At 41.6% G+C, this 10,121-nt stretch overlaps 1 protein-coding gene across 2 annotated transcripts; it reads right to left on the bottom strand.

Annotated features, from left to right (window-relative positions):
* Positions 1-3,532: 3,532 nt before the first annotated feature.
* Positions 3,533-9,988, bottom strand: meaf6 (MYST/Esa1 associated factor 6). Of its 2 annotated transcripts, XM_023960032.1 has the most exons (8): positions 9,755-9,988; positions 8,438-8,553; positions 8,263-8,350; positions 8,141-8,186; positions 7,866-8,055; positions 6,291-6,320; positions 3,908-3,941; positions 3,533-3,827 (listed from the first exon to the last, which is right to left on the bottom strand). In XM_023960032.1, the coding sequence occupies exons 1-8, from the start codon at positions 9,842-9,844 to the stop codon at positions 3,813-3,815; spliced, it is 609 nt and encodes a 202-aa protein (XP_023815800.1). In that variant the 5' UTR covers positions 9,845-9,988; the 3' UTR covers positions 3,533-3,812. The 2 variants fall into 2 exon arrangements, with proteins under 2 accessions (XP_023815800.1, XP_023815801.1); XM_023960033.1 differs by lacking the exon at positions 6,291-6,320.
* Between the last annotated feature and the right edge of the window lie 133 nt (positions 9,989-10,121).

Below are 10,121 nucleotides of genomic sequence, written 5' to 3'. Positions count from 1 at the left end.
TCATGGTAGGAATAACACGTCAATGTAAGGGTGGGGTCATCTAAGATAGCACAAGGGTTAAGAAAGCATCAACACAAATGTTTGGGGTAAAATACTGTAACATGTGTACATAATATCACTGGATTACAGAAAAAAAATCTTGAAAAAAAGACTTGAAGAAGTTATAATAAGAAAGCAGCTTTTTGCCACATACATTTTTGGAAAATTTCATGAGAAATCTTGTTAAAAATGTTTCTTTTTGTATTCAATTGTACCCAAAAAAAAGTTGCATCATGAGACAATATAGTAAATGTATGGGTTAAACTTTTTAAAAATGCATTTTTTTTTAGCTTGTGTTATTTTTAAACACATTTCCTAGTTATAAAGAGAAAATAGGTTTTATGCATATCCTTTTTTTTATATATATATATTTTCTCTTTTGGAGGCTTTTTACTTCAATTAATTTAAAAAGAAATACAGATATCTTTCTAAATTGTAAAAACAAAGATAAACTTTAAAAAAGGGAAAGGAAAAGTTTCCCAAACAACTTTTCTGCCAGCTGATTTCTGCTGGTTTTTCCAGTCGACCCGGATGAAAATCTGCAGCTCAGAACCTCTGATCCCCTCTTACAGCTGAGATGATCAGATCAGTACCGGGCTCCCGGATCAGCTCTGTCTGCAGGTAATGTTCCAGATCCAGGAAGTCTGTCACAAAGAAAGTGACTTGGATAGTCATGAAAGATGAAGAGATAATGAAGATGAAGATATGATGGGAGGAAAAACACACACTTTGTGTCGGGCCGGTTCTGTAAAATCTAATCAAAGATCAACTTCAGCTGAGAAGAAGGGAGGTCGTGATTGTTTGGACCTTTCCCATGACTCCCCCTGAAATATGTTTGACCTCCCTGTTAAGGATGAGGTTTAGTTCCAGGAAGAGGAGGAGCCACGAAGATGAAGCAGCTGAGTGACTCTTCAAAGAGCTGACATGGTCACACTGATTCAGAAAGTTTTCCACGGCCCGGAGTACAACCAGCCGCTTCTGACGCAAATGTTGTTCCGAGGTAAACGTGGGAGCAGCTATTTTTTTGCCTCGAAACTTTTTATTTTAGCATAAAAATACTTAATAACTTACAAACATAACAGAAAGTGAAGAAATTGGCTTTTTTTGAGGATTTGTTCTTTTTAAAGCAAAGCTGTTGCCATAGAAACCTTTTTGTGGGTTGTTCTTGTCATACATTTGTCAAATTCTTGCCAAAGTGGTTTTATTGTCAGTTTTTTAGTCTTATATGTTTTCTAAATGAATGAGATAATTGGCTCCTCCAACTTGTTCTAGCCCCTCCCCCTCACACAAAATGTATCTTCCTTCTTCCTGACTCCTCCTCCTCATGTATGGCTCCACCCCCACTATATATTTTCTCCTCCCCCTGGCTTGGCTCTATTCATCATTAACCCTTGTGCTATCCTAGGCACTTTTAACATTGGGAGTTGGGTCATCTAGACCCCACTAGACAGTGGGCTGAACCTTTTTTTCTTCAATGATTTGTGATCTTCACTGGTGTCCATGGATTACATGAAATCTTTCCACCTTTATCCACCTTTGTCATGGTAGGGAGAACATGTCAATGTAAGGGTGGGGTCATAGGATAGCAAAAGGGAAATAGCGTGTTTGCCATTTTGTAGTGCTGTCCGAAACTACAATTCCAAAACTGACTGCCCTAGAAATCTCCCAGAAGCCTCAGTGTGCATTGATGAATAGAATGGTGAATATAGACCAGAGTGCATTGCGTTTGAACAATTTTTGTGAAAACAATTATTTTTTAATAATCAACCAACATTTTCATTATCAGAACACAGTGGATTCAGGAATGGTTGTAGTAAAACACGCATATCGATTAAATTTTCACGTTCTGAGCTTAAAAAAAGTGATGAGCATGTTGTCCAAAATGCTTTTAAAATCCAAGGCACTACATCGTCCCGCGCTAAATAGTTTTTAGTAGTTAGGGAAAAGGGAAGGAATTCGGATATAGTCTCGCTCCTTCCCCTCATACAAAACTCCTCCTACCCATACCTGGCTCCTCCCACCTACGCAGGTCCCCCTAACATATAAAGCGCCTCCCTCTCATGCAAAACCTCTTCAGCCATTCCTGGTTCCTCCCCCCATCCATGTCTGTTCCTTGTCATGCCTGGCTCCCCCACTTTTTTGTATTTTCTCCTTCCCTTACTTGGCCTCTCCCCTCATGCACCCCCCCACCCACCACCACCACCACCATTACATCTTGCTCTTCTTACTCATGCAAAATTTCTCCTTCCAGCAATTCCTGTCCCTCAGGTTTGCCTCTTACTCCTCATGCCTGGATTCCCCTCCTTGTATGTACTGTTGTCCTCCCTTTGCTTTGCTCCTCCCCCTTTAGAATGTCTCCCCATCATCTCTGGCTCCTCCCCCTTATATAAAACTCCTCTTCCCTATAACTGGTTTCTTCCCCTCATGCAAAAGATGCTTCTAAATGTCTTGCCCTCCTTGGCTCCTTCTCCTCATGCATGTCTCCTCATCTTCATGGATGGCTCCTCCCTCTTGTGTCTGGCTCCTCCCTTGATGTTGGTCAGACACTGGTGTGGAAAAAAACACCATGAACACAGAACTGTCGTTTCAATTATGGATGAAATATCAGCAGTGTAACCATGAACTGATTCATCCGACCAGATCAGTCTGAGGCAGAAGTAAATCAACTTAAACCGTTTTCAAATTGTCTCAAGATTAAATAAATTGATTATAATTTATATCAGAAAATACCATCTGGATTGAGACACGGTAAGTTTAATTTACCACGTAAAAACTACCAGGTTCCATCACAGCAACAACACATGATGCCAGCAAAAACGGATCAGTCCAATGTGTGGAAATGCTTTGAATTTAGCAAAGACATGTGACCAAACAGTGTGCTAGAATGTTCTAATAATGTTCCCTTTAGATTATTTGGATGTGGAAAAACAACAGTGGGCAGAACTTTTTGAAACTGAAATGTGATCTTATTTACCATTAATTATTCTTTACTTGTTTGTACACAGATTTAATTTACACTTGATTATCTTGCTTGAAATACAAGGAATCTGGAAAACTTCACCTGTACTGTTCAATACTCAGGTATTTATCTCTGAGGCACACTGGTAGAATTTTTGGCTAAAGATGTCCTCAAGATATTATTCTCGTGAATCGAATCGTTCCAAAATGAACCACTACGAATCATCTTGTCAACCGCAAATTGTGTCAAATTGTTAAAATGGGTTGTTAGCTCCAGGAAAAATGTATAAACAGTTTTTCCAAATTTGTAAAAATGTTGTTGGGGCAGTTATTAAAACATTTTCCCCATAAATTTGAATTTTTTTAACGCCACATATTCTATTTGAAATGTGACCCAAAGTTTCTGTTTGAATCAGTGGACTTCACAGCTACTTCGCCCTCTGGCGCCACCTGGAGGAACAATCGATGCGTGGATGTAAACCTTTTTCTGGTGAAAACAGAACTTTCCTGAGAAACCGTGGAGGAAAGACGCAGGTTGACGTTCCAGCCGGTTTATTGGTTTTTCTGTAAAACGAGCATTTTCATAAAAGCATGGTTCGGGGTGATGCTTGACAAAAACTTTCTTACAAAGACAAAAAAAATATCACAATAAATACAGTCTTAAACACTATACAAAATGGTGCGTCGCTGCAGGAGCGAGCGGTTCGACGCCGCCTGATCAGGAGCAGGACGGCGAAGCGTGGAGGGGGGAATGTTTCAACGATACACAGACGTTCTGGCTGAAACATGGCAAAGTTCATGGAGTTTGCAGGTCTTCAGGCTGAATAATCCTGCAGAATTGAGACCGGAGTCAGATTTCAAACGATTAAACATCGTTCCTGTTAATCTCATGGAGAGTTGGCGAACTTACGGCTCTCGGTTTCTTGTTGACCTTCATGTCGAACCTGCGATAAACAAAGAAGAGCTGAGTTAGAAACGGAAAAACGTTTGGGTGGACGATCCGCTACAGAAACACCACCTCATGACAAGAAACAGCTGCAGACACACCCGAGTCCGAGCAGAGGCGAGGACGGGAGCCAGGAGTTGTACTCAAGTGAAAGTAGCGTTTCTTTAATGTTACCCAAGAAGAAGTAAAAGTAGCTAGTGAAAATACCACCACTACAAAATAAAAGTACATTCTTGAACTTCTAAATATTACAAAACAGATCAATTTGAAAGCAAAAGGGAAAAAAAAAAGTCTTGTTTTTTGTTACCGTAACTCCCTGCTCCCTGAAGACTGAAGCAGAGCGGCAGCAGCGAGAAGAGGATTGAGTGCGTCTTGTTTAGTGTTGGAACGACGTCAAACTAACCAAATAAAACTTGGCCTAAATCAGTGTTTTTCAACCTTTTTTGAGCCACGGCACACTTTAACGTTGATAAAAGTCCCGCGGCACACCAGCATCAAAAAATTTAAAAAAAAAAGGAGAAACTCATAGTCTGTATTGATCTACAGCCCCTCTGCAATCTCACATGCAGTTTTGTGATAATTGTGTCAGAAAAAGCTGGAAGTTGCAGCTGTTTTTTCTAAAAGATGTAATAAAAGTTAAGTTAGAAGATTCAAAAACTGATGTGTGTTCGTTGTGGTTTCAAGACGTCATAGGAAGATTCATTGTGTGCTGAGACGCTGTCACTTTAACCCAATGCCTCATGGGAGATGTAGTGCATTTAGCCGCCGAACGCAGACAGACTTTCTTCTCTGAGCTTCATTGTTTTGTTAACTTGTTCCACGTCTGACACCGGATCCCGCGGAAAGCTACACCGCTAAAGACGAGCTTTAGCTGGTATTTTTGTTGGAACTGAGAGACTTTACGAGCAGAATCAGAACAAGGAAGTGAGGACTCTAACCACTTCTGATTGGTCAGACTGATGACATGTGATTAAACCTCCAAGAATGATTGGTGGAGACAGTTGAGGGGGGGGGACTTTTCCTAATACAGCTGTAGCTGCGGCTAAATCGCGGTACCGTCATTCTTATCAAAATGTCTTTAATAGAATCAAACTCAAAGAAAAAAGTATTTTACGATCTTTCATATTCCTAACTACTCATTGTTTTATCAGGGCCTGTTAGGATTAACAAAGAGCTGATATCCTGGAGATGGAAAATGTTTTTAGATCAGTGAAAATGGGTAATTTCCCGCGGCACACCTGACCATCTCCCACTGGTTGAAAAACACTGGCCTAAACGACATTAATGAATTTGGTGTTTTAATATTTTTACTGTACAAGAAAATTAACAATCGTTTGTATGATCGTTTCATTTGATTAAGCAAACTAAAATATGTACAAATGTGCTTTTATCGACTACTTGGAGGATCTGTAGTTTCAAAAGTTAAACTAATTCTTCCTAAATTGTGTCATGATCACATTAAATCCTGTTTGAAAGCAGTTCAACAAACAGGAACTGCTTCTGTGAAAACAGAAGTGAAGCGGATCGCCGGCACACTGATATCCAAAGAGGCGTCGTGTCTGCCCAGCTTCAGCTTTCGGTGGGGCGGGGCTTCGGTTGTGGTTGTTCGTCCCAACCATTTACTGTATAGGAAAACTGGACTGAGTGAGCGTGATGTCACCCACGGAAAATGAAGTCGATTCAGTCCCTTTTTTGGGATAAGTGCCATGTTGGAGCCAGACAACATCAATAAGCAGCGATTCGGTCTGAGTCAACGTTTCTTTGCCAACCACTCTTCCTGATCAGGAGTGAGCCTGTTTCAAGTCTACACCTCCACCACTTGATTCTCGGGAGAATCTGTCAAACGTTTTGAATGTGTAAACTTGAAATACAGAAAAAATGTTGTGAAAAACTAGGACTAGCAAGAAAATGCTAAAAATAAAAAGTTGCAGAGCGGGATGGTCTTTGGGATTTTGGCTTCTTGAAACCAGCAGGTACTTCCCATTTTAAACGGGAGGGGGAGGCGTCACTCAGTCCAGTTCTCATGTACAGTCAATGGTCAAAAATATACTTAAATAATAAAAGTTTGTACAGAAGGAAAGACTACTCTTATGAGTACACTTTACAAAAGATGCTTAAACTCCTGTGTGTTTATGTGTGTGTGCAGAGCTGTAATGAAGAGGGGTTGACAGGTAAGGAAACCAGTGAGCCGACAGACGAGGAGCTGACATGCTTTCAGCACCAACAGAGGCGTTCACATGCAGAGTAGAACACGCTGCTTCAGGTCACACAAGCAGGGGGCTGGGGGGGTGGAGGTCAGGTGGAGGGGGCGGGGGACAAAGGAGCAGGAAGTAAAATCTGGACTTACTCGAAGTCATAATCAAACATGGCAGAAGGGCTGAGGGAGCGGCGTTATGGGAAGGAAGAGAGCAGCAGCAGTTAGTTCAGACTCTACAGAACTACCGGAGGGAACTCTGCGGTTCTGACAGAACTTCAGAGTCCACCTTCAACGTTCCTGGAGCCGCCAGAGTGAGACCTCTCTGAAAAGAACTCGTTTACAATCAGCAACAAGCTCGACGGGACATTTGGGATCAGTGGAGGAGTCCCAGCTGATCTGTTTTTTTTTTTTTTTTTTAATGAGCAGAACTTCAAAAAAACACACACAAATCTGGAGATAAAAAGAACAGAGAAAAAGAAAAGTCAAGTCAAGGAAAATGAAGAAATGAAAAACAAAAGCTGAGAACCATCAAGAAGAGGAGAGGCTTCCTGCAAAGAAACAGTCTGAAGGTGATCAATTAAGAGTCCAGATTCAGAAGATCTTCATCTGATATCAAACATTTTATGATCTTCCTGCTTCTACTGAACACAACCACAGGATGAAGATGAAGATCCAACCCAGTCCATTCGTTCAAGTTATCTTTTTTTTTTTAAATCAAACGTTTCAGCCTCAAAAGATCCTCCGGTGCTTCATCATGATCATCATTAGGGCTGCAGCTATCGATTCTTTTTGTAATCGATTAATATAGCACTTAATCGATCGATTAATCGAGTAATCGGATAAAACGATTTGTGTGCGTTTTTGAACAACCAAAACAAATAATGCATAACAAAAATGATGTGGTTGTAAAATGAACAAGCATTTGATTTTAAAGATCCGCTCTGATGCAAATGTTAAGAAGCCTTGCGGTCCGCCGAAAGGCGAGCTACCGCCTGTCCCAGCCCCTGCCTATCGGCGCCCCCTCCACGGCCCGCCGCCCCTCGCTCGCTGCCGGCGGCACGCGCGGGTAAGGCGTCGGGGTTCCAGCGGTCGCGCAGATGTCTTCTGTTCAGATGCTGAATCATGGAAGATGTGCTGTTGTGGAATGCCAGCTCTATTTTGCAGTACAGACACTGCACCTTGTTCTCTTCTTTATTAAGTGTGTAATGATCCCACACTTAAGACAATTTCTGCCGTTTATTTATAGATCTATTCTCCGCCATCGCGCCAACTAAATTCAAAAGGTCCGTGTGACACAATCAAATCCCTGCGTATAGTGCGCGTCATAGGAATGTAACGAGGCTTCGAGGCAGAGTTTTTTCCTCGAGGAAATTTTGTAATCGAGTAAGTCGAGTAACTCGAGGAATCGTTTCAGCCCTAATCATCATCATCATCATCTGTAGCCAGCTTCAGCAATCACACGAGCATTTTTTTTAGGAAATGAACGTTTTCTACTTCAACTTTTTTAGTCAGAAGAAGACGGAAAAAAAAAAAAAAAAAAAAAAAATCACCATATTTTGTAAAAATGTTCAATTATTGTAATTTTTATTAAGTGTAATCTGTTCTCTTGATCTTAATAACACAAATATATTAGTTTGCCTTGTTAAAGCTGTAAATCTCCAAATTTAAACAGAAAAGTTCTGGTGAATCTGCTGCGGCTCAGCTTTAACCCCGCCCACACCTCACCTGTGTCTGTTCTTGTTCTTCCTCTTCTTGTAGCTCCCGTGATGGCTGCCTGAGGAAGAGGAGGCGGCTTTCTGAGGCTTCAGGTCGTGCAGCGTGGAGTCCACGTCCTCCGTGTCCTCCTGACTCGGCTCGTTCTCCTGGTTCTGAAGGTCTGGAGACGCATCGCTCTCTGTGCCGCTGCCGGCCTCACCTGGGGAATCCCCCGGGAGGCAACAAGTCAGAACCGGCATTCTGAGGAGGCCCAGGCACCAGGAAAGTAGGCAAATTTGACTCACGCTTCTCGTTCATGTGATCCGGGATCCCGCCGAGCGCACACACTGCCTGCCAATCACAAGAGACCACTGAGGAGCAACTTCACATGAGATGGCTGAACGCATCACGCGCAGGAAGTACTTACTGCGACGGACGTGACAGAGGACTTGCTGAACAAACGCTCCGCTTCCTTGAACTTGCGATTCCTCCGGTCAGTCTTACTATTGGAGTTCCTGATTGATCGCAGAAAAAGAAAAGGACCCGATCAGCAAACGCACAGAAGATCTAACCTCACCGGAGTCTGCCGCATTCACACTCACTTCTGGTTGGTCAGGTATCGGTCCCACCCTCGGATGATGTTCCCGTACATCTGAGTGTCCTCCAGGTAGCTGCCCTCAAAGGCGTAAATCTGCCGCTCCAGGTTCACCAGCGTCTCCTGTGTCGTTAAAACGGTTTTACTGCAGACGTTCTGATTGGTCAAGCTAAGATCAGTGCTTATCTTTTCACAAAGATAGCTTTTTTAAAATTTATTTCATTCATTTATTTTTACCATCAAAAACTTGAAAATCCTCTTGAGGTTCTGGTAAAGATTGTTTCATTATTTAGCCACTTGAGGTAAACTTTGAATTTTTCAGCTCCAGAATTGGTCTTTCTCTTCCTAGTTGATCAACCCAATCATCTAATTTTCCAATTTATGAACTAAATTCAATGTTTATAGAAATCCACAAGACTGCAGAGTCAGTATACAACTAGAAAAACATTTTCTATCTTTGAAGTGGTAGATGATGGATACATGCATTTATACATTCCAACTAAATTCAAGAAAAATTCCATTTTGAGACTTTTTAATTGAATTTGACGCTTGTTATTGTCAATAAAGGTCAATAAATTGACGGGAAACATCTTTCAAGTACAAGCAAAACATTATTTTAAATAATGTTAAGGAGGCAAAAGTTAAAGAGTAGTCGTCCAAACAATAACAACATGTTAAAAAACGAGTATGTAAACCAAACGAGTATGTAAACCAAAAAAACTACTACTACAGTACTGGGTAATTAAGCAAATTTGTTGTTAAACGTTTTATGTTAGACAAAAAAAGTAATTTTAAGTGACGCACTAGTACTTTACAATAAAGGTCATTTTCCATTACTTAGAGTATTACTAGAAGCACAACTAGAGATGAAAACAGTAAAAGTCGCAAAAAGATAAGAAAAATAACCTATGACAGAAATGTAACGCGATTGTAACTTGGTTTTTCACTACTAAATCTTAGTAGGTTCCACTCTGTAAACAACGGTGTTGAACAATAAAGAGTTTCAAAACGTAAGGTATCGCGAGAACACACTGTTCGTGCTTCAGGTCTGTAAACTAATTTGGATTTTGTTCGTCAAAAAACGTGAAAAAATAAAACATTCAAACATGAAACGCAGAAACACAAACTTTAAATGTTTTTTTCGATGTGAGGATAAAGTGTTTTTGTTCTTGGTCGATGCTTAGTTAGGACAATTCACAATAAAGGTTTTGCGGCCTGCTAGCTCAGCTAGCATAAGCTAATGCTCGGGTATCTCAGCTTGGCGCGCTAAACCCGGGTTCCGAAAAAAAACATTTAACCCGCTGAAACAGAACTGCGGACTCACGGCGAGCTCCTGTTTCCTCTTCACCAGCTCCGCCAGCTCCCGACGCGTGTCCGGGATTTGCGGCGGGGTCGCCTTCGCGTGCATCGACATGATGGCTCGTTCCGGAACCGACGGGAGGAGGCGCGCGCGCTCAGGAAAACTGGAGACGCGTTGGTGCCGACAAAGATAAGACCGCAAGGTGGCGCCCAAGCGTTGTGAAAGGACCCTCTTCCTACCTTGTTTTATACTTGAACTGAGTTCTGGAAAGGTAAATGGAAGAAAGAGACAGTACATAACAGTAATGCCCAGTGGCTGGTCTCTCTGACAAAAGAAAATAGCAACCTCCCTGAACAGAATCCAGTAACCATCACAGTGGCAGACATACAAG

The sequence above is a fragment of the Oryzias latipes genome, chromosome 11, assembly GCF_002234675.1.
Source record: "Oryzias latipes chromosome 11, ASM223467v1".
Classification (NCBI taxonomy): domain Eukaryota; kingdom Metazoa; phylum Chordata; class Actinopteri; order Beloniformes; family Adrianichthyidae; genus Oryzias; species Oryzias latipes.
The sequence above is the reverse complement of the archived record's forward strand: the minus strand, read 5'-3'. Positions and strand labels throughout refer to the sequence as shown.

Excerpts from the sequence above, each read along its gene's own strand:
- meaf6 (XM_023960032.1), bottom strand. The coding sequence starts at position 9,844 with ATGTCGATGCACGCGAAGGCGACCCCGCCGCAAATCCCGGACACGCGT. Across the intron at positions 8,554-9,754 it reads AGAGGAAACAGGAGCTCGCC|GAGACGCTGGTGAACCTGGA; the intron begins GTGAGTCCGCAG and ends TTAACGACACAG. Across the intron at positions 6,321-7,865 it reads AAGAACAAGAACAGACACAG|CCCTTCTGCCATGTTTGATT; the intron begins GTGAGGTGTGGG and ends CCGCTCCCTCAG.